Here is a 27,627-nt window from a genome sequence, read left to right as displayed (position 1 = left end):
ATGTCTTTCGACACTTTATTTTAAAGATGTGTTTTACTTGAAAAAGTAATGTGCTCTTATAGCACACGAAGAAAAAAGCAGAAAAAACGAATAAATTCAAATGTGTTTCGTAGTGCCAAGTAGGCAAAACTCAAATTTAAAAGAGAATTGTGTGTTAAAGTTATTACCTTACTTCAAGTCTCCGCTTCTATGGCTCGGAATCAATGCCAAAATTATTAGTGAAAAGACAAAATCTTTGGAACCGTCTATGCTTTTTCTCAGTGTGGCTTCGCTTCTAGTTACAAAACTAAATACTAATATTTTTAAAATCAAAATTGTCTTATAACTAGCTGAAGCAAACGTTAGGGTAAAGATTCGGCTTCGGTTAAGCGGTTTCATCACGCCATAAACCGATTGTCAATGTATTGCCAAATACCAAAGCCGATTGTTCGGTCGAGCTCTAATGTGGGCTACTCTTTAGCAAATTGTTATCAGCGTTACCGTTGGGAATTTTCAAAAAGTGGCACAATTATTTTTGAAAAGTGGCATATTCTCTTTTATTAACTTACAAAAAACCTTAAAAAATAAATACTGATATGAGGTCAAGTTAAAATATATTTTGCGATTCTTTTAAACTGGAGAACAAATCCTATTTAAAATTATTTTTTATGCGTTTATAAAATAATCAGACCTTTCAATTATATCATTCGATTTATTTACGATATCAAAATAATTTATATCATCATTGGTTGTTAAGCTAAGAATTTTCTTTTATTCAATTTTTTTTTTCATTTATATCAGTTCATGATAAAATTTTTCCACAATTTTCGGATAAAATTTAACTGTAATAATATCAGTTTCAGGGATGTTTTCTGAAATAATTTGTGATTTGGTTTTGTGACCAATCTATACATAATTTCGTAGTTTCTTTAATATACAAAGAATTTTTATAGTCGATATCTGCTAAATCACTAATTACAATATAACTCTTTTACAAAATTTATGTGTATTTGTAATAGAATAATTATTGTTATATATTTTAAATAAATAATTCGATTCGCTTTGGAATGTTTTGCTAAATATATGCATACTTTTCATAAAATAAACAAAAAATTTGAGATAAATCTCGTTGGTATTTGAAAGTGCATTTTGGATTCTTTATATTCTTCTTATTCTTAGGACATTTTCTTCCATCTTTTCTCTAAAGAAGTAATGCTTCAATATTGTCCACTGTTCCAGCATTCAGTTACAGGGATATAGTCTGTCGAATTGGAACAATAAGTCTCAAAGTGAGATTGCATTTTTTTACTGTGGCCATCATCAATTATTCCTTGCGGTCGCAGTACAAACCTTAAACATTTTCACATTTATCATAGACCTGATATTTAATACAACAATAAATTTGGCATATTCAAAATAAACGTTTACCAAATAAATTGAATCATAACTGTTCACCTAATAATAAGGATTAATGGACGAAAGCTGTTTATCGTTGGTGCACAATATTCAATTTTCTGAATAACACATCTCTTTATGGTGATAACTACCCATAAAATTTAAACTTTTAAAAAAGTGGCACACATTATTGGAAATGTGGCACAAAATCGTAAAAAGTGGCACCGCCCAAAAAAAGTGGCACAACGGTAACGCTGGGTTTTACTGGAAGAATACGCGAACACTTGTGCCTCAATATATTGTATTTTAATTTTGAGATTATCTTATCCACACAAACAAATTACTTGAATTCGAAGATTTTGACCTTGCTTTAAGGATTTTGGTATCGATTTCCAGCCAAAGGTGCTGCTTCTTTAAAATAAAGACACTTTTCAGGGATCTATCTATAATTAAATTAGGCTCTTTAAAATTAGGAAACACATCTCATTTATCGAAAATTTTCTCTTTTTGCGGTATATCATGAAAGATATTCATGTGCAAATAGATGCCAGTTTAAAAATACAAATTATAAAAAAACACTTCAAAGCAAAACTGACATCTTCAGATCAAACAAACTTTAAACCAAAGATGCATAGTCTTTAATATAAAAGTTGGACTTTTTTGGAAGCTTTTTATACCCTCCACCATAGGATGGGGGTATATTAACTTTGTCATTCCGTTTGTAACACATCGAAATATTGCTCTAAGACCCCATAAAGTATATATATTCTGGGTCGTGGTGAAATTCTGAGTCGATCTAAGCATGTCCGTCCGTCCGTCCGTCTGTCCGGCTGTCCGTCCGTCTGTGGAAATCACGCTAACTTCCGAACGAAACTAGCTATCGACTTGAAACTTGGCACAAGTAGTTGTTATTGATGTAGGTCGGATGGTATTGAAAATGGGCCATATCGGCCCACGTTTACGTATAGCCCCCATATAAACCGATCCCCAAATTTGGCTTGCGGAGCCTTCCGGAGCAGCAAAATTCATCCGATCCGGTTGAAATTTGGTACGTGGTCTAAGTATACGGTCTCTAACAACCATGCAAAAATTGGTCCATATGGGTCCATAATTATATATAGCCCCCATATAAACCGATCCCCAGATTTGACCTCCGGAGCCTCTTGGAGGGGCAAAATTCATCCGATCCGGTTGAAATTTGGTACCTGATGTTAGTATACGGTCTCTAACAACCATGCAAAAATTGGTCCACATCGGTCCATAAATATATATAGCTCCCATATAAACCGATCCCCAGATTTTACCTCCGGAGCCTCTTGGAGGAGCAAACTTCATCCTACCCGATTGAAATTTGGTACGTGGTGTTAGTATATGGTCTCTAACAACCATGCAAAAACTGGTCCATATCGGTCCATAATTATATATAGCTCCCATACAAACCGATCCCCAGATTTGACCTCCGGAGCCTCTTGGAGGGGCAAAATTCATCCGATCCGTTTGAAATTGGGTACCTGATGTTAGTATACGGTCTCTAACAAGCATGCAAAAATTGGTCCATATCGGTCCATAATTATATATAGCTCCCATATAAACCGATCCCCAGATTTGAACTCTGGAGCCTCTTGGATGAGCAAAATTCATCCAATCCAATTGAAATTTAGTGCGTGGTGTTAGTATATGGTCTCTAACAACCATGAAAAAATTGGTCCATATCGGTCCATAATTATATATAGCTCCCATATAAACCGATCCCCAGATTTGACCTCCGGAGCCTCTTGGAGGAGCAAAAGTCATCCGATGCGGTTGAAATTTGGTACATTTCGTTAGTATATGGCCTCTAACAGCCATGTAAAAATTGTCAAATTTTATTACTATAGAAAGTTTTGTCAAAATTTCATTTCTATAGAAAGTTTTGTAAAAAGTTTATTTCTATAGCAATGTTTGTCAACATTTTATTCCCATAGAAAATTTTGTCAAAATTTTATTTCTATAGAAAATTTTGTAAAAAATTTATTTCTGTAGAAAATTTTGTCAACATTTTATTTCTATAGACAATTTTGTCAACATTTTATTTCTATAGAACATTTTGTCAACATTTTATTTCTATAGAAAATTTTGTCAACATTTTATTTCTATAGAAAATTTTGTCAAAATTTTATTGCTATAGAAAATTTTGTCAACATTTTACTTCCATAGAAAATTTTGTCAACATTTTATTTCTATAGAAAATTTTGTCAAGTTTTTATTTCTATAGAAAATTTTGTCAAAATTTTATTTCTATAGAAAATTTTGTCAAACTGAATTATATACGTATTTAATCGGCTTTTTTTTTTTGTTTAATATATACCCCTTATGGACTAACTTACAATTTAGAAGACAGTGTTAAAAAGTTTTACGATACCTTGCCATCGGCAAGTGTTATCGCAACCCAAGTAATTCGATTGTGGATGACAGCCTTTAGTAGAAGTTCCTACGCAATCCATGGTGGAGGGTACATAAGATTCGGCCTGGCCGAACTTACGGCCGTATATACTTGTTTTCTTTAATCCAAAGATTCAATATCTCAGTTATTTTAAAGATTGTTTCAAAAATGTTTTCTTTAATTTACAGATGTACGGCTTTAACGGAGAGATGCAAATTTCAAAGATTTGTGTCCTAAATTTAATGAAAAATCTTTTTTTATAGTAACTATTTTCAACTTTCTTTTAACAATAATTTCTTTATTTTAAAGAAACTTATCCTTAGTATTGTGTAAATTGCGTATCTTAAAAATTAGGTTGAAAATTCTTTTATAATTTTTCAGTGTAGACACCAATGCTATATCGTTTCAGCTTAGCATTGCACACACAAAATTTTAAAAGCCTATCTCTTTGGTGACGTTCATATCCGGAGAAAATAGGAAACTAAGCCTATTATAATATTCTCTCATATCTACATCTCTGACACCATTCACTCTCCTGCGGAAAAACTTATCTCAATCGTTGTTTTTGCAAATCTCTGCAGATTAACGTTGGCAAATTGTCCCCATGGGAAATTTATAAACTTTATCGTAATCACAATTCGCATTCTCTTTCTAGACTCATTCGTAAACAATAAAAAACCATCCCAATATGGGCCCGCAAAAAACAACACATACCAAACATAATAAATCGACACCACCACAAACACGCAATGTCAATGTGATTCAGACCAAAAGATAGAGAGAGGACTACCAAAACAAAAAATATGGGTCAATTAAAATTCCAGTGAGCAGCGAGCTTTAAAAGCAATCCCAATCAGAGATATACCAATGTGATAAATACTTTAGCACGGAAGTTGATCATTAGCAGTATTCAAAGACCTAGCATGAGGGATAGAATTTAGGCGCAAAAAATTAACTAATAAATACTATGTGCCTAGGGTCAAATAATTTTAAACTGCATAGAAATATTGGCCTTAGACTCCACATATACTAATCACTTCATCTCCTGCGTAAACATTCCCGTTCATTTGTTTGATATTGTTGTCCAATCTGCATGGAATTTGGTTCAGAAGAATGAAGGAACGAATACATCTATCAAACGTATATACAAGGTGTGCTGATATGTATTGCTCTCAATTTCAGGTTGGTATCATTTCTAAACCGCTCGTCTGAAAGTTGATAGCTTTATACCAGCAACAGTTCATTTTATTGTTTAAAAGTTTATAAAAGCATTTCGATCTATTGCTTTCAGAAATAATTTTTTTCGCGATGGAATTCAAGTGTGATTACTTTATATTTGGCTGGAAAACCAAAAGTGACTATCGTTAGGGCCCTTCTATCATTTAAATGGGAATAAATCTTTTATCTCTGGTACCATTGTTCAATACCGCGATACTTGCATATATAACTTGATCGAGACCTGAACATATTGCGAGAACGGATGCAACACATATTGAAAAATGAGCTTGGACTATAAAGTTCTAAAAAGTATACGAGCACTCCGATGCACACATAAAAAGGAAGATTAGAAAGAGCCAAAAAGTTGCTTCGCTTGCCCAAACGTGGCCAGTTACCGAATTTAGTTTTCTCAGATGAGAAGACACTCCACATTGAGCAGTTTGTGAACAAACAACATGATCGGGTTTACTTGCACGGTTGCCACAGTTGGTAGAATACTAGAATGATAGAATTCTTGATGTTTTGGTAGATTTTGCAACATATCCCTCTCCAACTAAGAGGTACTTCATAAATTTCTAAAATTTTCTATAGAAATAAACTTTTGACAACATTTTCTATAGAACTAAAATTTTCACAACATTTTGTATAAAAATAAAATTAAGAAAAGATTCTATAGAATTTTGACAAAATTTTCTATAGAAATAAAATTTTGACAAAATTTGCAAAAAAAAATGTGAAATAATTTTGTGTGGAAATAAAACTTTGACCAAGTTTTCTATGGAAATAAAATTTTGACAATATTTTCTATAGAAATACAATTTTGACAAAATTTTCTATAGAAATAAAATTTGGCAACATTTTCTATACAAATAAAATTTTGACAATATTTTCTATGGAAATAAAATTTTTACAAAATTTTCTATGGAAATAAAATTTTGACAAAATTTATATAGAAATAAAATTTTCACAAAATTTTCAATAGAAATAAAATTTTGAGAAAATTTTCTGTAGAAATAAAATTTTGAGAAAATTTTCTATAGAAATAAAATTTTGACAAAATTTTCTATAGAAATAAAATTTTTTCCAATTGATAATTGTTGATAAAAACGAGCTCGAGGTCTGGATGATTAATTTTTATTTATTCAATATTTCGTCTTTTCATTGAAAGACTTCATCGGGAAAATTTTTCTTTTAATAAAAACATCCATAATATAAAAACATCCATAATATATGAAATAAAATTTTAAGAAAATTTACTATAGAAATACAATTTTGACAAAATTTTCTATAAAAATAAAATTTTGACACAATTTTCTACAGAAAAAAATTTTGACAACATTTCTTATAAAAATAAGATTTTGAAAAAAAAATTTCTACTGAAATAGAATTTTGACAAATTTTTCTATAGAAATAAAATCTTCACAAAAATTTCTATAGAAATAAAATTTTGACAAAATTTTCTATAGAAATAAAATTTTGACAAAATTTTCTTTTGAAATAAAATGTTGAGAAAATTTTCTATAGAAATAACATTTTGACAAAATTTTCTGTAGAAATAAAATGTTGAGAAAATTTTCTTTAGAAATAAAATTTTGACAAAATTTTCTACAGAAAAACATTGACAAAATTGTCTATAAAAAAATTTTTGACAAAATTTTCTATAGAAAAAAATTTGACAAAATTTCTTATAAAAATAAGATTTTGAAAAAAAATTCTATAGAAATAAAATTTTGACCAAATTTTCTTTATAAATAAAACTTTGACAAAATTTTCTGTAGAAATAAAATGTTGAGAAAATTTTCTTTAGAAATAAAATTTTATTATATTTCATGTTAGCCTGATACCGAAAAAGGCAATTGACGTCCAAATGCATTATATCTAATTATACAATTATTTTTCGAGCTTTATGGACAGATATAGATTAAGGAAGATGGTTAATAGAGCCATTGAAAAGAAAACGCCAGATACAAATCTATACACGCCTGGACTGTACATGTTTCGGTTCGGGCGAATGAACCTTTCCACAGCCTTTAGTATAGATCTGGCTGGGAGAGATAACTCAATTTTGGGTCCATTATGCTAGCTCCTTATGAAGTGAAAAAAATTTCTATAGAAATAGAATTTTGACAAATTTTTCTATAGAAATAAAATCTTCACAAAAATTTCTATAGAAATAAAATTTTGACAAAATTTTCTATAGAAATAAAATTTTGACAAAATTTTCTTTTGAAATAAAATTTTGACAAAATTTTCTTTTGAAATAAAATGTTGAGAAAATTTTCTATAGAAATACAATTTTGACCAAAATTTTCTGTAGAAATAAAATGTTGAGAAAATTTTCTATAGAAATAAAATTTTGACAAAATTTCTTATAAAAATAAGATTTTGAAAAAAATTTCTATAGAAATAAAATTTTGACAAAATTTTCTTTATAAATAAAATTTTGATAAAATGTTCTGTAGAAATAAAATTTTCATAAAATTTTCTATAGAAATAAAATTTTGACAAAATTTTCTATAGAAATAAAATTTTGAGAAAATTTTCTGTAGAAATAAAATGTTGACAAAATTTTCTATAGAAATAAAATTTTGACAAAATTTTCTATAGAAATAAAATTTTTACAAAATTTCTATAGAAATAAAATGTTGAAAAAATTTTCTATAGAAATAAAATTTTGACAACATTTTCTGTAGAAATAAAATTTTCATAAAATTTTCTATAAAAATAAACTTTTGACAAAATTTTCTATAGAAATAAACTTTTGACAACATTTTTTATAGAAATAAAATTTTGATAATATTTTCTATAGAAATAAAATTTTGACAAAATTTTCTATAGAAATAAAATTTTGACAAAATTTTCTGTAGAAATAAAATGTTCATAAAATTTTCTATAAAAATAATTTTTTGACAAAATTTTCTATAGAAATAAACTTTTGACAAAATTTTTATAGAAATAAAATTCTGACAAACTTTTCTATAGAAATAAAATTTTGCACAATATATTTTTTTGTTTGGTAGGTTTTTGTTAAAAGTTTCTCCAAGATTACTTTGGACTCGAGTGGCAACAGCGTTTACTTGCCAAAGAACACCTCAAGACGGTAGAATGCTGGCTTTGTCGGTCGTTTGAAGGTCATAATTCGTACCAAAGGTAGCCAATTCGAATAAAATTAAAACGATTATAAAATCTGAAGTTATTTCTTATAGTTTTTTCTTTTGAACAATAAATTTAAAAAAATATCGACCTTTACTTTGTTGCATTACATATCAGTCACCCTGTATAGATTCTATATGGTCTATATGGCACTTATTTACTGGAACATACCAAGGAACAATAAACCGGATAAGTTAGCAAGACTATAAACCCCCTTGCATATTCCTGAGGTACTAGACCTATAAACCACTTATTTAATTGATAAAAATTCTTACCAATAGTTCCTTGTTCGGTGTTGATGGATTGCTTAGTAGCAGACCTTTCAGAAATATTTCATTCGTGGAGGAGCGAACCAACGTTTTTTGTTTCCCATCGACACCGTCATTGTAACCATCTGAAAAAATATAAAAAAATGCTATTTTCTTTAAAAATTCCAAATTTAATAGTACATAAATGCCACTACTACTAAAATTCACACCCGACAAATTGCTCTTGTATTTATTTTACTAAAAATAAGACAATGACCTATACATTTTCCCCCAAAAAGGCAACAGCAAACGAAATGCTACATAAATGAATGGATACAATGAATAGCAAAAATATTCACACATTGCACAGTGGGCCACAACAAAAGAAAAATATTACAAAAAATATTGGAAACATAAGGCTGGTACTATGTTCATTCTTGCGAAAAATTTTTATGGAAACCATTATTTCGCACATAGAAAGCGGCGTTTTTTAGGTAGCTTGGAGCGCTATTTAACAGGGACCGATATTGGATTAAGTTGGTGGTGTTGCTTGTTTTTACAAAATAACATTTTATTTTTCCTTGGGCAATTGATCTGCTATTCCTTTGATCCTTTGTATAGTTTCGGAACAAAAATATGGTCCGTGTTTGATTTATAAACCCGCACAAATAGTTTTTAATAAATAAATTATTTCTTAATTCACATTGCAAATGGCGCCGTGCTATAAACGTCAGTTTTTCAACACGAAAAAACAAAGTATCACAAATGGAAAAAATTTCGCAAATTTTTCGCATTTTTTTGGTTTTGTATGGAGTTTCAACGCGAAAACCGAACAGAGTACCGGCCTATACACAGAAAATTTTTTTCTGATAAAAATTCGGTATGTGATGTCTTTAAACAACCATGCACGAATTAGTCCATATTGGCCCATAAGTATCTATCGCCCGATCCTCAGATTTTCGGGAACCTTCTGAAGGAGCAAATTTTACCAGATCCCGTAGAAAAGTACGTGATACCAATACATGCTCTCAAATTAATGATGCGAATTAATAATGCGAAAATTTGTCCAAATTGGTACATGATTATATAGACTCCTATATACAACAATTACCACTACCCAAGTATTTTAATTTGTGGATGACAGTATTTGGTAAAACTTTGTGGGCAATACATTGTGGAGGGTACATAAGGTTCGGCCTGTCCGAGCTTTTGGTCTTTAATTCCCGATCATTTTTGTTTTTATGAGAAGGACGGATTTCGTAAATAGTTGTTAAAATTTCAACAACGCGTTATGGAAATCTCAAAAAGAGAATAACATTTAGCCCATTTTCGCACGAGGTAGTTCATTTTTCCCACAAAATATTTTACTTGTTTTTCTGTCAGTGCATAGCACACCAGAAAATCTTAAACTCGTGGCGTTGATAAAAATACGAGTCACACCAAGAAGAAATTTCAATATAACTTCTGCGAGTAACATATGTTATGATATTGCGATCAGAAAACGATGATGTTGATGTTGCGATCAGAAAACGAAGTCAGAGATTTTAGCCGCCGACTATTTTCTGGCAGTTGAAGCCTCCGCTGATTAGATCAACTCATCTCGACTCAAATTCAGATGCCAATCAAAATACCCAGCAAAAACCCTCATTTCCAATCTATGAGGTAACTTAGTCCAAAATTGGTAAGCAAAATGAAAATCTCTCTTATTTTCTGTCCTATGGGGCAGTACTTCTCTGCAGCATTGCCATGAGCTAACTTGTAAGCGTGTAGGAGATATGAGCAATCAGCGTAGTTGCGAGAAATAAGCAACAAATCTATTTAGTAGGCGAATGAACTCATAGGTTAGGTATAGTGGCAGCCCGATATTTCAGACTCAATTAGACTATTCAGTCCATTGTGATACCACAGTGGTGAACTTCTCTCTTATCACTGAGTGCTGCCCGATTCTATGTTAAGCTCAATGACAGGGGACCTCCTTTTTATAGCCGAGTCCTAACGGCGTTTCACATTGCAGTGAAACCACTTAGAGAAGCTTTGAAACCCTCAGAAATGTCACCAGCATTACTGAGGTGGGATAATCCACCGCTGAAAAACTTTTTGGTGTTCGGTCGAAACTGGGTTCGAACCCATGACCCCGTGTATGCAAGGCGGGCATGCTAACCATTGCACTACGGTGGCTCCCAAGTTGTGCCTTAAGAAGAACTTCCATATTTTTATACCTTCCACCATAGGATGGGGCTATATTATCTTTGTCATTCCGTTTGTAGCACATCGAAATATTGTTCTACGATCCCATAAAGTATATATATTCTGGGTCGTTGTGAGATTCTGCGTCGATCTAAGCATGTCCGTCTATCCGTCCGTCCGTCTGTTGAAATCACGCTAACTTCCGAACGAAACAAGCTATCGACTTGATACTTGGCACAAGTAGTTGTTATTGATGTAGGTCAGATGGTATTGCAAATGGGCCATATCGGTCCACTTTTACGTATAGCCCCCATATAAAGGGAACCTCAGATTTGGCTTGCGGAGCCTCTAACAGAAGCATATTTCATCCGATCCGGCTGAAATTTGGTTCATGGTGTTGGTATATAGTCTCTAACAACCATGGTCCACATCGGTCCATAGTTATACATAGCCCCCATATAAACCGATCCCCAGATTTGGCTTGCGGAGCCTCAAAGAGAAGCAAATTTCATCCGATCCGCCTGAAATTTGGTGCATGATATTGGAATATGGTCTCTAACAACCATGCAAAAATTGGTCCACATCGGTTCATAATTATATATATCCCCTATATAAACCGATCCCCAGGTTTGACTTGCGGAGTCTCTAAGAGAAGCAAATTTCATCCAATCTGGTCGTAAGTTGGAACATGGTGTTAGTATATGATCTTTAACAACCAGAATTGGACCATATCGTTCCATAATTATATATAGCCCCCATATAAACTGTTCTCCAGATTTGACCTCCGGAGCCTCTTGGAGGAGCAAAATTCATCCGATCCGGTTCAAATTTGGAACGTGGTGTTAGTATATGGTCGCTAACAACCATACCAAAATTTGTCCATATCGGTCTATAGTTATATATAACCGATCTCCAATCACACAAAAATTGGTCCATATCGGTTCGTAATCATGGTTGCCACTCGAGCCAAAAATAATCTACCAAAATTTTATTTCTATAGAAAAATTTGTTAAAATTTTATTTCTATAGAAAATTTTGTTAAAATTTTATTTCTATAGAAAATTTTGTTAAAATTTTATTTCTATAGAAAATTTTGTCAAAATTTTATTTCTATAGAATTTTTTTTTTTAAATTTTATTCCTATAGAAAATTTTGTCAAAATTTTATTTCTATAGAAAATTTTGTTAAAATTTTATTTCTATAGAAAATTTTGTTAAAATTTTATTTCTATAGAATTTTTTTTTAAATTTTATTTCTATAGAAAAATTTTTTAAAATTTTATTCCTATAGAAAATTGTGTCAAAATTTTATTTCTATAGAAAATTTTGTCAAAATTTTATTTCTATAGAAAATTTTGGTAAAATTTTATTTCTATAGTAAATTTTGTCAAAATTTTATGTGTATAGAAAATTTCGTCAAACTGAATTATATACGTATTTGATCAATCTTTTTTGATTTAATATATACCACGTATGGACTTACATACAATTTAGAAGATGGTGTTAGGAGGTTTTAAGATACCTTGCCATTTGATTTAATCGCTAAATTAATTGATCCAGTTAATTTTTTAATTAAAATTTCTTCAATCACGAAAATTATAAATAAAATTTATCTAAAAGGAATAACTTTACTTTTAAATGAAATAAATTTCTCATAATTTTATAAGAGTTTATACTTTCTTGTGAATTTTCCGATTCTAATTATAGATGGACTGCTCTTTAAATTTAGAATGAGTCAAAATTTAATGAGCCAATGAATAGTATAAAATAAATCGATACGGTTTCAGAAAGACAGAATAAATAAATGATTATATCGGCACAAATTTTGCAATTATATTTTTAATCGAATACAATTTTTTTATCTAATTAAAATGTTAATAATAATTAATTAAAATTTTAGTTAAAATTGCAAACATTTTCAATAATTTTAATTTAATTACAAAGGTAATAAACCGTTTAATTGGAAATATTTTGGTAATAATTTTTCTTTGTAGCTGCAAACTAAGAGTTTGTGAGAACGTAACCATAACCTACGAGTAACATAATGTACATTCTCGACTTCATCAAACTTTAGGCATTGTTTCAATTTTTCTTTACTACTATTACAAAAAAGTTATATTTTCATATATTAAATTCATAATATTGGGGTTTTGAATACAAATATTCACAGCAGCAATACCCCACAAAATGCTATGCAATTTTCGCTATCAAACTGTGTAGTACATACATTTCCGTAGTAAAATTTAAATGTACTCATATATAAATATATAGTATGTACGCACTCATATTGAGGACATACTTACCATTATCGGTGGCCTCCACTTCATCACTTATGTTCACTTTATTGCTGCTGGACAATAAATTGATTTTATCCTGTCTTTCTTTACGTGTTAAACGCACCATGACCGATTTCGGTGATTTGAACGACGTGACGCCACAGTGCATAAACCGTTATATTCAACCGCACAAACGCACGCACACACAAACACACACTCTCTCAGAGACTATGTGATACTAACGTAATTTATTTCCTTGCAAAAAAGCAAACGCAAGGAAATCTAAATCCAAATTGAAGTAAAAGGAGTCCAAGTAATATAAAACTTAAGTGGGTGATTGAAGGATATTCCACTGGGATAGGAAGGGGGGCAAGCAAAGTGAAAGGCAATTTAAACGAACTGCTGTCGGTTTGGGTTAACAGGCCAACAACCCACAGAATATATAAAAGTTGCCCAGAACTACTTTCTAGGACAGGACAACCAACAACAGTCGCAAGGAGAAGCAAGAAGAAAACTGGAAGATGACGCACCACGAAATCAAAGTAGTTTTATTATACTGCACAAAGGATTTTCTTAGAAAAGTTTGCTGTCATGCAATAAGTTTTTGTATTGTTGGAGAATATGGTTGCTTTGATTTATTCCATTGCTCTTTTCAAGTGTTGTTTTTGTTTTATTTATTTTCCTAGATAAATGCGAGAGAAATGGCCTTATAAATGCCTTTATTATTTTGGCTAGACTAATTATACGTTCTCTTGCCACTTGGCTGTTACTATATGGATAAATATATTTAATATTTTTTATCTTCTCTTTTTTGCTCACATGCAATGATTTACGCAACAATCTGTTGCCAACAAACTTTTTTTTTTATTTATGCCACATAATTTCCTGTTTGTTTGTTTATCTCTTTACTTGATTGTTGTTTGGTTTGGACATTGGGGGTTTATTAATCTTCGTTTTTTTTTTTTTCTTATATTACAAAGATATTATTGGTATTCAAAACAATTTTTTCTTATGTTTCTCACTCACACAATACTATAGAAAACGCCAAAGGGGCAAGACAATCGCGCACACACACACGATAACGCAACAACAATATAATAAACCGAAATGCCTTTACACACTGTAAACAAATAATACTACCACGAGATTAACAATTTTTGTATTTTCGCTTTTCATTTATTTCTTTTTTAGCCAGCGGAAGCCAATGCTTTGCTTTCAATGAAATGTAGACAACTGACTAATGAGAAAATGTAGACATAACAACAAAACTTTGAAATACGGAAAAAAGCACAGAGAATAAAAGAGACCAACCAAAAGATATGTTATATTTGTATTAGCATAACAATACCCAGTGATAAAGAGAACTTCGACAGGAAACAGAGTTGTATTTTATGGAGTGTATTTTTGCTTCAGTTTGAGTTATGGCAAAGAAAAAGTACTGTTATATATGAAGAAACCCATGAAATTAATGCTGCAACAAGCAATTCCATTTGTGCACGCATTGAACAGTAAAATCCATACAAAAAATTTAAGTAAGGATTGCAAATATACACTAAAAAAAAACAAATGAACCCTATAGGGCACTAAAGCCTATTGTACTCCATTTTAGTTCATGGAGTTATTAGTTTTTTGCCTACGTTAGTTAAATGAATTTGTGAATTTTACAACAAAATCGTCCAAATCGAACTTCTTATGACGCTAAAGACAGTTTTGTCAAAATTTTCCTTCAAACTACGAAATCTTCTTTAAGAAGGGGAAAAAATTATCATGTGTAAACACTTTTCTTGAATTTGTCGAAAAATATTTACTCAGCTTAATTAAGATTATCTAAACTTATATTAAATATTTTCAAATTAATCTAAATTATATTATATTTTATGAAAATGTGCGTTAAAATTAGTTAGTTCAAATATAGATCAAGTAAAACAAAAAATACTAAAAAATAGTAATTCAGTTTAAACTATTTTTTATTTAATTTAGCTGAAAACATTAGCAGATTTATCCGAATTTGTAACGTTTCTAAAACATACGGAAATTTTCATTCATGACGGGATAGCCGCATTTTTTGTTTGTTTTTTTTTTTTATAAATTAAATTGGAATATAAGTAGCACAATAAAAAATATCAACCAACTCATTTTACTACCCCCGCAGCAAATAATTTATCAACTGTAATAGTTTTTCCATATGTAAATCGGACACTCTAAGGAATATTATTGGTGATGGAATATAGTTATATTTTCGTTTTTCGTCTACTTACCCTGCCAACATTTTTTGAATTTGGGGACTCTTTTGAGAATCCCCACTACGTCGAAAACAATCATATACGACATCAAAAACTCGTCGGAAAAGCGCCGTCACTATTGAGAAGTTGTACCACGCCAAGTTACTACAAAAATGTTTCGCATGAGTGCAATTATTAGGTGCCTTTATAGATCAATTTAGAACGACGCCAATAAGGGACCCTCCAAACAATCAGAAAAAGTGCATTTTAAGATAGTTGTAAAAGAATCATTGTGGTCGAGTAAAACACGTTTGTTTAGATATTTATTAATTTGATTAAACATTTACAAATTCTTAAAAATATAACATTTATACCACTATCACATTACATTTAACATAATTTTTGGCATTAATGATGATGTTGAGTTACAAGTAGCGAGTTACATGTTGCTGCGTCTATCAACCAGTGTTTTTATTCCATGGAGGCAGCGTGTCTGTAAAATATCTGAAAAACAATCACTTTATTCCATTTGGAAAATCGCCAAATTGTTCAACAATATACCTTTCACAATTTTAAGCGTATAATCTATGTTTTCAGAACTTTATTTTCGTTTTTATTTAATTAATATATAACAAGCTGGTTGCGCTTGGCGTTTCACAAAAAAAAAATGGCTTTTTTAACAGTAGGGATGGCAAATTACTTGCATGTACTTTTTGATGTACCTTTTCATGATGGTTGAAGTGACATTTACGAGTCTGTGGTAACGATGAGGTTGAAATGGAACTTTGAAATGCTGGCAGGGTACTGATCAAGTTCGGATATAATCAGTTATGATAAATTTGAAATCTTGTATTCTTTCAAATATATAAGAAATGAACCGACGATGGTCAATATAAGTCCATGTGTTGATATTGTTTCCACATAGACCAAACAAACACATAACTATCGAGTTAACTTACATATGTAATTGGAGACCTTTTTCTATTGCCCTGCCAGCATTTCAAAGTTCCATTTCATCTTCATCGCTACCACAGACTCGTAAATGTCACTACAACCATCCTACTGTGATGGGGGGCAGCATATCATAAAGTACAAAATGTACTTCATACATGTATTTTGCCATCACTACTTTTACAAAAGCCATTTTATTTTTTGTGAAACGCCAAGCGCAACCAGCTTGTTATATTTTATTTAAATAAAAACGAAAATAAAGTTCTGAAAACATAGATTTTACGCTTAAAATTGTGAAAGGTATATTGGTGAACAATTTTTGATTTTCCAAATGGAATAAAGTGATTGTTTTTCAAATATTTTATAGACACGCTGCCTCCATCGAATAAAAACACTGGCTGATAGACGCTGCAACATGTAACTCGCTACTTGTAACTCTACATCATCATTAATGCAATAAATTATGTTAAATGTGATGTGATAGTGGTATAAATGTTATATTTTTAAGAATTTGTAAATGATTAATCAAATTAATAAATATCTAAACAAACGTGTTTTACTCGACCACAATGATACTTTTACCACTATCTTAAAATGTGCTTTTTCTGATTGTTTGGAGGGTCTCTTATTGGCGTCGTTCTAAATTGATCTATAAAGGCACCTAATAATTGCACTCATGCGAAACCTTTTTGTAGTAACTTGGCGTGGTACAACTTCTCAATAGTGACGGCGCTTTTCCGACGAGTTTTTGATATCGTATATGATTGTTTTCGACGTACTGGGGATTCTCAGAAGCGCCCCCAAATTCAAAAAATGTTGGCAGGGGTTAGGCTTTAATCGGAAGTTAACAAAAAGCAAATTGCAGATATCTTTCCTTCGGTTAACTTTAACTGAAAAATGGTCAGCGGTTAAATTCCTAACTGGCATATGAATATTTAGGCACGACGACCAGATATGTCCATAGTGGTTATATTGTTCTTAATTTATATATTATTCCCATCAAAATTTGAAGCTTATGTACAATATTTATAAACTGACCAATATTCATTCATAAGAACATCATTGATATCTTGCATGTTCTGCTAATTTACAATGTCTATGATTTGGTATCGTGTCCACTTACGTGTACATTTATTTAAATTAAATTGATCAGCAATGTTGGTCAATGTTTTTATATAACCCACACATAACTAGCCATAAGGACTTCAACCTTTGACCTCATGCATTAGGAAAACATAGCTATTATAAAGTTTGTTATCGATACCGTGCAATCGGATTAATTATCGAGTATAGTAAATAGTACCATTGAAAACAACTGTGTAAATGAATTGATATTTGCACTGATGAGTTATTGAGGTTGCCATCACCACGTAATATTGCCTCAATTTTTCAGCTATTCCATTTAATTTAATTAAAATATGTATTAATAGTGTCGATATCAATTACATAGTTTGCCACTTTATCAATAGATTTGACTTAAATTTTCACCCGTTCCAATGAGACTTATATTCATTTCAGTCATAATGTTGGTATTCTTTTATATGTAGCCGGCTTTGGATTTGGCAAAAACTTGGCAACCCCAATGAATAATCATTGACACATTTTTTTAAGAGCGACTAGATAGTGTCCGGGAAGCTATTATTTAATTGCAGTAAACTACGTGTTAGAACTAAAAATAATAACAAATTTCAAAATGCCAGACGAGGTGCAGCAAACATTTGTTCGTAGTTTTATTGATTACCTTAAAAATCAAATAAATTCACAAGCCTTTTCTCCGGATGCGCAAGAGAGTTGTGAAGTGGCAATTCAATGTCTGCAGGCAGCTTTTGATCTAGGTGAATAGAATTAATTACTAACAAATTAATATTAAATTTCCCACACAAGATCGGCTGGTTGTAAATTATACAATCAGCCGGTTTTGAAAAGATTTCTTTAGAATGATAGGAAAGTGAAACTTACCAACCATTTGGTAGGTTACTTAAAGACCTGGAAACTACCGTTTATAAAGGCACACAGTTTATTAATCCCATTGGAAGATTTGTTTTGAGTGATTCAATGTTCCATAATATTTAAATTACATTATATATTAGAAACTTGGATGTAAAGTGCAAGTCCAATCACTAGTTTCCCCCGAAATGTCGGGGCCCGGAAACCAATAATACATTTCTTTTATATAGTTTGTGGTACTTTCTAACAAACCTAACCTACCATTTTGAACCGATTCTTAAAAATGGCATTTCTTTTTTATCTAGGTGAAGAGGAAGAGGCAGAGGAACAGACACAGACAACGGCAGAGCCCTCTTCCGGTACGTCGTCAAAAGTGAATGCCAAAGAAGTAAAACTTTTCGATCTATTCGAAACATATTATTTGGAACGAAATCCAGAAATTTTAAAAATGACTGAAACAATTAAGAATGAAGGTAATCGTCTAATGAAGGATGGCAAGTATAACGAAGCTTTGTTGCAATATAACCGAGCCATCACATATGATCCCAAGAATCCAATATTTTACTGTAATAGAGCTGCAGCCTATATAAGATTAGGAGATAATGAAAAAGCTATTATAGATTGCAAATCGGCTTTAGTATATAATCCCAATTACGGTAAAGCATACGGTCGTTTGGGTATCGCCTACTCCAATTTGGGCAAATACGAGGAAGCCCAGCAGGCGTATGCTAAAGCAATTGAATTAGAACCGGAAAATCAAGATTATCGCAATAATTTAGAAGTTGCACGTAATGCCCGCAATCATGCAAACGTTAATGTCATACCCAATCTGCAAGAGGGACTTAATGCAATGATATCAAATCCTGCCATACGTAATCTATTCAGCAGTGCAGAAATTGATTTAGACCAATTGCAGTCTATGACACAAAATCCCATGGTTATGAATACGATTGGTCAACTATTTTCGGGAATGCAGGGTGGTGGAGGTGCCGGTGCCGGACTGGGTGGTGGAGCTGGTGGTCTCGGTCCCATGCCGAATGATATGTTGCAATTATTCCAAGGATTTGCTCAACAACTAAGCGCAGCGGCAGGGCAGCCCCCAAATGCCGGAAATCAAAATTCTTCATCAAATAATGATCAACCACCACCATCATCAAATTAAAATGATAGAATGGTAGAAGAGTTTCCTTTGTTTTATGTATCGAAAACAGTCGTAAATATGATGTTTCTTTTCACTTTTAATTTTTTGTATTACTTTATTCGATAATGCATTTTAGTTATTTTATAGAAATGGTATTTAACAGTGAACTACTTTGTAACGAAAATTATTATTAGAATATCCGCCCCAAGTTATTTATAAAAATGAGCGGATTTTCAATAAAAAATGCTTAATAAGGCAATATCATATAGTGCTTCACACTAATTATTCGTAATGAAATTGAAATTGGTTATTCCTTAAGACTTCGTGTGAAGATAAAGGGTGGTAAGTGGACATAATATAACTGAAGTTTTGGTGATGGTAATGTTGGTCAATTCTTAGATCCATCTCGAAGTTGGGTAAGGATTAAGGAGACGTGTCATTGTTTCATTACTGGAGCCGTAACAGTGTAAACTTTCATTTAATTCAACATTCTTACATAAATAGAGCGACAAGAAAAGTAATTAATTGAATATGAGTTTTATGAGAGCAGAATTTCTTTTAACGAAATCCCCTTGCTTTGTTTAACTTAATTCCCTTCTAGGGTGGTTATAGCGACCCTCATATATTTCTATAACATTTTTGCAGTTCAGTTTGTCCTTTGCTTCAATATAGTTAAATTTAATGAAAATTTCTTACAAAGAGCAGCGGGATCTTAGAACATGAAATTTTGGGACAGATCTGGAGATATGGGAGATTTTTAACAAAACCTACACAGGTTTTGATCACTCTAATACGGAGACAAGCTCAGCGAATGTATTTTTCCTTGACATATAAGAAAAAATGTGTGTTGGTTTATATCACGATATTATTTGGTCCAATTAATTATTAATTGAAATTTCTTCGATGTGTTAGTCCGAGGATTTTACTATTTCTTTTTTTTCTTGTAAAAAAATGTGTATTCTTTATTGGAAAAATATATCTTACATATATTACATATAAATCGACATGGTGTTGGTTATTACTACACGGCATAATGGACAGATCCCAATTTTACGACTATTAAACAAGCCGCTTGCACATTCTTCACATAGGCAAACATGTTTGCATGGCATTAAAAGTACTGATTTTTGGCGATCTATGCAAACAACACAGGTCAAATTGGGATCGATGGTTTTCTTTGATTTTCGACGAAAACATATTCTGTAAATCTGAAAAAGAAAGTTAGGTAATATTTTATAAATAAAATTATGTAAAAAAGGGTAAAATTTAAGATTTTAAAAATATTAGATTGAGTATCGTTTTGTTGTTACAGACATATTCGAGACTAACAAATCAATTTTGATACCATTGATAGAATCGACAGAACTCTTATCAATGAGTACTGCCAATTCTATATTTAGCTCAGCGATATTTTTATTCGATTGCCGTGCCACACTATGTGTGAAACGGCTAAGAGAAGTTTTGAACGGCAACTTTACTGAGGGAAAGTAAATCACTGCTGGAAAACTTCGGCAAAACGGTTGCTCTCAAAAGTTCCAATGAATGGAATATAAATAAAAAAGTGAGACCTCTGAAAGGTGGACACCCAAGGTCGCCTAAATGCTGTCCACATTTGGGAGGTTCCAGTTATAAAAGGTTAATTTTAATGTGTTAATACAGCAAACGTCCCCATACAACTGTCCAAATTTGGGAGGTGTACGGTTTTCAGAGTGTCCAAGTTTGATAGGTTTCACTGGCCTTGAGGCTTTTGTATTACTTTGTGGATAAATAAATTAATAAAATAAAAATACCAGTTATCCTTCTTCCATTTCTTCACTAATTCTAAAATTTCGCTTTATTTTTGTATATTCGTAGGACCACAGCTTCTCATAGTGAAATGGACAGATCTTCTCTGAAGTCCACATGTCTCCCTGATCTCGATACAAACCTATCACTCGACGAAATTCTTAGATTTGCATAAGTCGTAATTTTGATCCGATTTAAATGGAATCTGGCTTTTTTAGAACCATAAAACTGTTCGAATAATTATGTATTTTTATATACTGCATCATAGGCAAGAGTGTATAATAAGTAAGTCATTCCATTTGGAAATAATCTTAATCATCTGCATCATAGGCAGCCCTCATATAACCCGATCTCCCGATTTGACTTCTTGGGCTTCAAGACACCGCAATTTTATCCGATTTACCTGAAATTCGGAATCTGGAGATATTTTGCGTCTATGCTTAAGTATGCCGAATGTGGTGTGTATCGGTTAACGTTTTCGTACAGATCGATCTCTAGATTTGACCTCTGAAGTGTGTAGACATCCCAATTTTCATGCGATTTGCCTGGGTATTTTTCGGTCCACACATAAGTAATCCGAATATGGGTCGTATCGATCGATTTTGATATACCCCACATATAGAACGATCTTTCGATTGGACTTCGAGGCACCGCCATTTTTATACGATTAAAGAAATTCAAAATTAGAGGTATTTTCGGTCTGCAAATAGGTATAGCCAATATGGTGTGGATCGGTACATGTTTTGGTATAGCTCCCATCCACCGTGGTGCAATGGTTAGCATGCCCGCCTTGCATACACAAGGTCGTGGGTTCGATTCCTGCTTCGACCGAACACCAAACAGTTTTTCAGCGGTGGATTATCCCGCCTCAGTAATGCTGGTGACATTTCTGAGGGTTTCAAAGCTTCTTTAAGTTGTTTCACTGCAATGTGGAACGCCGTTCGGCCTCGGCTATAAAAAGGAGGTCCCTTGTCGTTGAGCTTAACATGGAATCGGGCAGCACTAAGTGATAAGAGAGAAGTCACAATGGACTGAATAGTCTAAGTGAGCTTGATACATCGGACTGCCACCTAACCTAACCTAGTATTCGTCTAGTTGTTGAAATCCACAGCCACTAAAAATATTTTTTTAACCAAAAAAAAAAATTTTTTTACAGGTATAATCGTGCCCCAACACAGGTTCACACACTAAACTTTTCATTTTATAAACAATTACCACCATGCATTGTCGTTGCAAGGACAACCTTAGATAAACCTAAGATTGAAACATTTGTTATTGTCTTCGAATCGATCTATCAACGTCTGCAGATCTTATTTTATTAAATTGGCCTATTGTAAATGAAGAAGACATTAAATGGTCTTACCCCTTTAACCGATGCTGTAACAAGGAACGTAAAGACACCGATCAAAGACCACTTTTTTGCCTGGACCTTTTTGTTTTGCATTTTTCTACGGACCAACTGAAATACAAAATACAGTTGAAAATATTAATTTTATTATGATTTCATTTACGTTTACCTTTGTTAAGGCAGCGAATGAACCCACTAACAAAAATGCAATGCAATTTAACATAATTTTTCTAATGGTGGGAGAAAAAGTGATTATTCCAAGCCACAGGCATACAGCCAAAATTTGCCACATTGTCATGGAATATGTGATATCGAAATAGAAGTCTTTTAAGCTCTTAATAAAAATCCATCCAGAATTAAGTGTACACACGAATAAATTCTGGTCACAGCCCTCTAGATAATCGAATGCACATTCTAATCCATTGCTCAGAGAAAACCATAAATTGAAGAAGAAATTACAGGTCAGGATTGACAAAGATGTCACACGTAAACATATCCATGTTAGGATGCAACTAAAATCGAATACTTGATGCACAAGATCCGAAATGAATGTTACTATAAGATCCATACGATACGGAGACTCTCGGAACAAAAAAAAAACAAAAACAATGGAAGATGAAGATGGGAAAATGGCAGCAGAGGGTATCAAACCATTGACGGCGTTCGATGCAAACGTGTCGTTTATGATTTTTTGTTCCACAAATTAAACTAATACTACGTTCGCACTAGGCACGAAATCTCTCTATTTAAAACTCAAATCTCTTTACAAATCTCAAGTGTTCGGACTGGCCAAATACGAGATTTCGTAGATTTAGGGCTTTAACAGCTGTTTGTAAATATATCAACACAACGCACACACACATTCACCTACAAGGAAAATTGGGACAGGGTTGCAAAAAGCGCGTTTTTAGTACTAAAACCACAGTTGTACAAGGCAGTATAGGGGATTTTGAAACAGATTTTGTTGAAATCCTCTATGAGCCAGCTAGGGATCTATAGTACAAACCAATAATCGATTTTTCTACTTTTCGATTATTGACTTTTAATCAAAAGTCGATTTTCGATTATTTTTACCAATCAAAATTCGAATATTCGATTTTTCATAATCGAATTTCATAGAAATAATGATTATACAAAATATTCGATTTTATGAAATATATTTTGCTTTTGTTGGTGTTATCAACAATAGTTGGAGAGAAATGCAAAAATTTGTGTTCCAGTCAAACATTTAAATTTTTTTAATTTGTTTAATATATTTTTAAAATGTTAAATATAAAATTTTTAACATGTACGAATCATTTATCATTAATTCCCCAAATAAATTCAAGGAAATTGAAAACACAAAGGATTCATTCCTACCAATTTGATATTTTATTTAATAAAATCAGTATTTTTATTCTTATTGGTAATATAATTCTATAGATAACAATTAAGAAATATCTAGGTATTTTTCAATTGAATTGAAACCAATGAATATGAAAACAGAAAAAACTAAAATCGATTTTTGATTGTCACAATTAAAAAATAGTTCAAAATCTAAAATAGATTTTTGATAGCAAAATTAAAAATTAGTTGAAAATCTAAAATCGATTTTGCGATTATTTTATTTATTAATAATCGATTTCAATTTTTTAGATTTTCATGCCCATATTCGAATAATCGATTAATCGATTTTCGATTTATAGATCCCTAGAGCCAGCCCAATAAACACAGGATGAGCGTTTTTCAAATGCAACAACTTTTCAGTTTGAGGGTAAATATAATTTTCAACATAAATTCAACATGACTTGAAATAGCTCATCTTCAATACATCTTCAAATTGTTTGCGAATTACTTCCAATTTGCCAAAATGTTGACGAAATCTTTGAAAAGGTGTTGAAGATAATTTGAGAAAACTTTGACAAAACACTACCCTAAAATGCAACGAAAAAACCATGTGGTTTTCAATACTTATTTGTGCAACGAAGTTCGTGGTCAATTGCAAGAAATAAAAAAATGGAAAATTTTAGACAAATAACCAAATAGTTTATAAAAATAGGTAAGTGAAAATAAAAAATGAAATAAAACTTTAAGGAAGTCACGAAATGTATATCTCTTTGCAGAAAACTGAAATTATGGATTCTACGTTCTTGAAAACATTAAAAAGCTGGCCGATGAAAAAATTGTGGACAATTAACTAGCTGATATTTGCCTATTGCAAATCTACTGAGATTTAGGAGGATTTCGGCAAAAATCCTCGTTTACGAGGATTTCGTGTCTAGTGCGAACGTAGTATAAGAATAAAAAGAAATTTATATCAGGAAATGACGTAGAACAATCGGTCAAAAGTTTCTCATTATTATTTACACAAAATTTAACATCATTTGTGAGTTTTTAACAAAAAATATTGCAAATTAAAAATGTATCGAACAGGTATTTCTATTGTTTTTGACTGAAATAGTGTTGGGAAAGTAACGAGTATTTGGTTACAAGTACTCGTTACTAGTAAAAGAGTACTCAATGCCAGTTTTTTTCTTCTGACGGTAAGTACGGTTTGGAAGTAAAATTCTTGACTTCTTGGAAAATATTAATTGAAAGGATATATGCCTTCACCTTTGAACAAAGTGAAAAATTTATCTGATTTCTTAAAAACGTTTGCATTTGAAAAAATTTGCATTGGGTGTAGGTGGGAGCTATAATTTAAAGCATCACATGGATCACGTCTCATGCGAATAGTATGAATAATAATGTCGTTGACTTCAGCTGGTTCAATCCAATTGTTTTCAGAGAAGGTACCCAAGCTTATTCAAAATCCCTTGGAAAAATTCAACATTGGGTCTCACGATAAAACTGATCGCTAAATATTTTCATCCACTGTCAATGGTGGATTTAAAAAGTTTGCAAATTGCAAGCATCATTAATACAGTAATACACAATGCCATTTAGATATACCCTGACGAAAAAATACCAAATAGTGAATACGAAATTGGCTCTAAAAATTTGAATGATTGGTGAAAATCTTTTTTTAACGAGACCCATATATCTACAACACCACATTTTATAACCAGTATGCTGCTCCAGTGAAAAATTCCGCCACACGAAAGAAATACATTGGCATTAATGCTATCGAAAATCCCATATGGAGTTATTATCGATTGTTTACATTTCTCTCCCGTAGGAATAACATAAAACTGTATTATCAGTCTTCAATATGTGTTGAACTTCTTTCATGATTTGTTTTATTTTAAAATGAATTAAAAAAGAGGTACTTTAAACTTAATTATTAAATTATTTAATAAAAATTATTTTAAATTGGAGAAAATGTGGCAGCCCTAATGGCTTTCCCTGTTGACCAAATAAATCTCTCACTCAACTCTAGTTTGCTGGAATTAACTTAATTGTTCTTAATTTCATTGTTTCTCAATCTGCTCTTCGCTACTCAAAGCCGAAAATTATCGTTTGGTAAAATTCTTTTAAGAAAGAAGCAAATGGCAAGGCCTCAATTCTCTTATGTCCTCGCTATTTCCTTTAACTCTTTGCTACTTTTATATCGATTTTTAAAAGTTCACTCCAATAGGTACCAATTTTCCCTTTTGTTAAGAAATGCTGGTCTTGTCTGCCTTATCACATGTCTAGGTTTAAATCGCAGTTAATTTATTTCAGGTTCACTCAGGTCATACACTTCAAATAAGATTACTTTTAGGACTTCCGAAGACTCTTTTTTTTCAAGCTTTTGTATTGCAAAATTTATCGGCAAAATTGGCTTAAAACGCTTAAACATCTGGTTCAAAATAAAATCACTTTTAATAGCTATTATCAAATCGAAATTCCAATGGTTAACCTGCCCGACAGTTTCGGCCAAACATCAAAATATTCAGCTGGGGCTTATCGCCCATCAGTAATGTTGGTGGGCGATAGATAAGTTTTTCAAAACTTACCTAAGTGGTTTGTGAAACGCGGTTCGGACTCGGCAAATTAAGGGGGGACCAATATCCCAGGAGCTAAATATAGAATCGGGCAGCATTAAGAAGCCGTGGTTTGATAAACTTTGTACCAAAATTAAATTATTATAATTAAACCTGAGGTGCGAAAAAAAAATATATAACAGGAAAGTTTTTTTAAATAAATTGTACAAAAAATTAGTTTCTGGTTTGTATTATAATACTAGCGTAACCCGGCCCGCTTCGCTGCGCCTTCCGAAGCGTATTTGTAGGAACATTTTGCGTTAACTTAGTCAACCATATTCTTCGTGCTGAAAACAAATTCGAAAAGATTTGAATTCTTTCAAACAAATCGGACTACTTGCTCTTTCGTTTATAGGTACAAATACGGCGGAATGCATATGTAAAATGGTTCGTCTTAAAAAATGTTCTGTATTCAAGTAGTTGGACAAACTTCTACATTTCTTGTGAATTTTAAGTGTGGTTTGTCAATGAAAGGTATCCTTCTCCTCAACATATCTGAAAATTAAGCACCATATTATAGTAACATACAAAGAATTACTGTTTCCCATCTAATAAATCGGAAAAATCAAAAGTAGTAAACAATTTTACCACATTTACATTTGATAAAATGTTGGAAAATGATGCACCCTCTGCCAATTTCATGTAAATTTAAGTTCTGTACTAAAAATAAGTCTGACAGAAGCCTGTGCAAAAATCATAAAATTCCCATTTACGGACAACCCTCTACTTTCAATTTAAGAAAAAAAACGGACAAAAGGGAACCCTCTCCCCACCTTCGCTCCACTCTGACCTGATATCGGACTATCACGTACCCTATATTAATTTCACAACTACTCAATGGGCCCTATAAATTCAATCGAAGTAAATCGACAAAGTTTATTTCAATTTTCCCCTTCTCCAACCAGATACCGAAAAATCATATACTAATTTAAAAAGCATGTATAAATTTAATCACCTCCTCCCACGTTCCCTGTAAATTTCAACTAGATCGGAGATGTTTAAATTTTGCTTATTGTTTTAAAGGGACGTCACTTTCCCCGATACAATATCGACAAACACCGTAGTGAATAGCATCCCTAACCTTCCCTGAAAATTCTTGAAACTTTCCTTCGTTCATAACCTTCCTCCACTGCCTTTGTAAATTTCAAGAAAACTTAAGAATTTTTGTTTTTTTTTTGCAGTTTTAGAGGAGGACACCTACTCCCCGACCACAAAATCAGGTATCAACTATTAATATCGTAACCTCTCCCCAGTCCCCTGTAAATTTCAAGTAACTCGGTAAAGTTTAATTGTTTCTCTGTATGTAGTTACTTAAGAGAAGCGGATGTCTCCCTATGTCCTTTTATTTTTATTAAAAAATTAGGAACCTGATATAAATATCATAACCTCACTAATTTTTCCGTAAAATTTCA

General features: G+C 31.9%; 3 protein-coding genes and 3 long non-coding RNA genes across 9 annotated transcripts in view; 3 read left to right on the top strand and 3 right to left on the bottom strand.

Annotated features, from left to right (window-relative positions):
- The window catches only part of vari (MAGUK p55 subfamily member vari), a 64,814-nt gene extending 50,709 nt beyond the window's left edge, over positions 1 to 14,105 (bottom strand). Inside the window, exons 1-3 of one of the 3 annotated variants that reach the window (XM_075296708.1) lie at positions 13,904 to 14,104; positions 12,905 to 13,559; positions 8,443 to 8,561 (exon numbers count right to left, since the gene is read on the bottom strand). In XM_075296708.1, the coding sequence (XP_075152823.1) occupies positions 8,443 to 8,561; positions 12,905 to 13,046 (261 nt within the window). In that variant the 5' untranslated portion in view covers positions 13,047 to 13,559; positions 13,904 to 14,104. Of the gene's footprint in view, positions 1 to 8,442; positions 8,562 to 12,904 lie in introns of all 3 variants that reach the window. The other 2 variants (XM_075296709.1, XM_075296707.1) reach the window with 2 other exon arrangements.
- Positions 14,106 to 15,389: 1,284 nt separating this feature from the next.
- LOC142224263 (uncharacterized) lies at positions 15,390 to 15,894 on the bottom strand. The gene is made up of 2 exons (XR_012719099.1): positions 15,661 to 15,894; positions 15,390 to 15,603 (listed from the first exon to the last, which is right to left on the bottom strand). It is a non-coding gene; the product is annotated as an uncharacterized LOC142224263 (long non-coding RNA).
- A 202-nt stretch (positions 15,895 to 16,096) lies between these two features.
- On the top strand, positions 16,097 to 16,620 carry LOC142224262 (uncharacterized). The gene is made up of 2 exons (XR_012719098.1): positions 16,097 to 16,350; positions 16,418 to 16,620. It is a non-coding gene; the product is annotated as an uncharacterized LOC142224262 (long non-coding RNA).
- A 1,014-nt stretch (positions 16,621 to 17,634) lies between these two features.
- Positions 17,635 to 19,435, top strand: Sgt (small glutamine-rich tetratricopeptide containing protein). The gene is made up of 2 exons (XM_075296706.1): positions 17,635 to 17,885; positions 18,303 to 19,435. The coding sequence occupies exons 1-2, from the start codon at positions 17,744 to 17,746 to the stop codon at positions 19,157 to 19,159; spliced, it is 999 nt and encodes a 332-aa protein (XP_075152821.1). The 5' UTR covers positions 17,635 to 17,743; the 3' UTR covers positions 19,160 to 19,435.
- A 631-nt stretch (positions 19,436 to 20,066) lies between these two features.
- Positions 20,067 to 23,099, bottom strand: LOC142226611 (uncharacterized). The gene is made up of 3 exons (XM_075296705.1): positions 22,441 to 23,099; positions 22,287 to 22,382; positions 20,067 to 20,346 (listed from the first exon to the last, which is right to left on the bottom strand). The coding sequence occupies exons 1-3, from the start codon at positions 22,837 to 22,839 to the stop codon at positions 20,128 to 20,130; spliced, it is 714 nt and encodes a 237-aa protein (XP_075152820.1). The 5' UTR covers positions 22,840 to 23,099; the 3' UTR covers positions 20,067 to 20,127.
- Positions 23,100 to 23,959: 860 nt separating this feature from the next.
- LOC142224261 (uncharacterized) lies at positions 23,960 to 24,686 on the top strand. Of its 2 annotated transcripts, XR_012719097.1 has the most exons (3): positions 23,960 to 24,024; positions 24,144 to 24,309; positions 24,374 to 24,686. It is a non-coding gene; the product is annotated as an uncharacterized LOC142224261 (long non-coding RNA). The 2 variants fall into 2 exon arrangements; XR_012719096.1 differs by lacking the exon at positions 23,960 to 24,024 and having other exon boundaries at positions 24,042 to 24,309.
- The last annotated feature ends 2,941 nt before the right edge of the window (positions 24,687 to 27,627 follow it).

This window comes from Haematobia irritans, chromosome 2 (assembly GCF_050003625.1).
Source record: "Haematobia irritans isolate KBUSLIRL chromosome 2, ASM5000362v1, whole genome shotgun sequence".
NCBI classification, from domain to species: domain Eukaryota; kingdom Metazoa; phylum Arthropoda; class Insecta; order Diptera; family Muscidae; genus Haematobia; species Haematobia irritans.
Note: the sequence above shows the minus strand (reverse complement) of the source record. Positions and strands in the feature narration are given on the sequence as shown.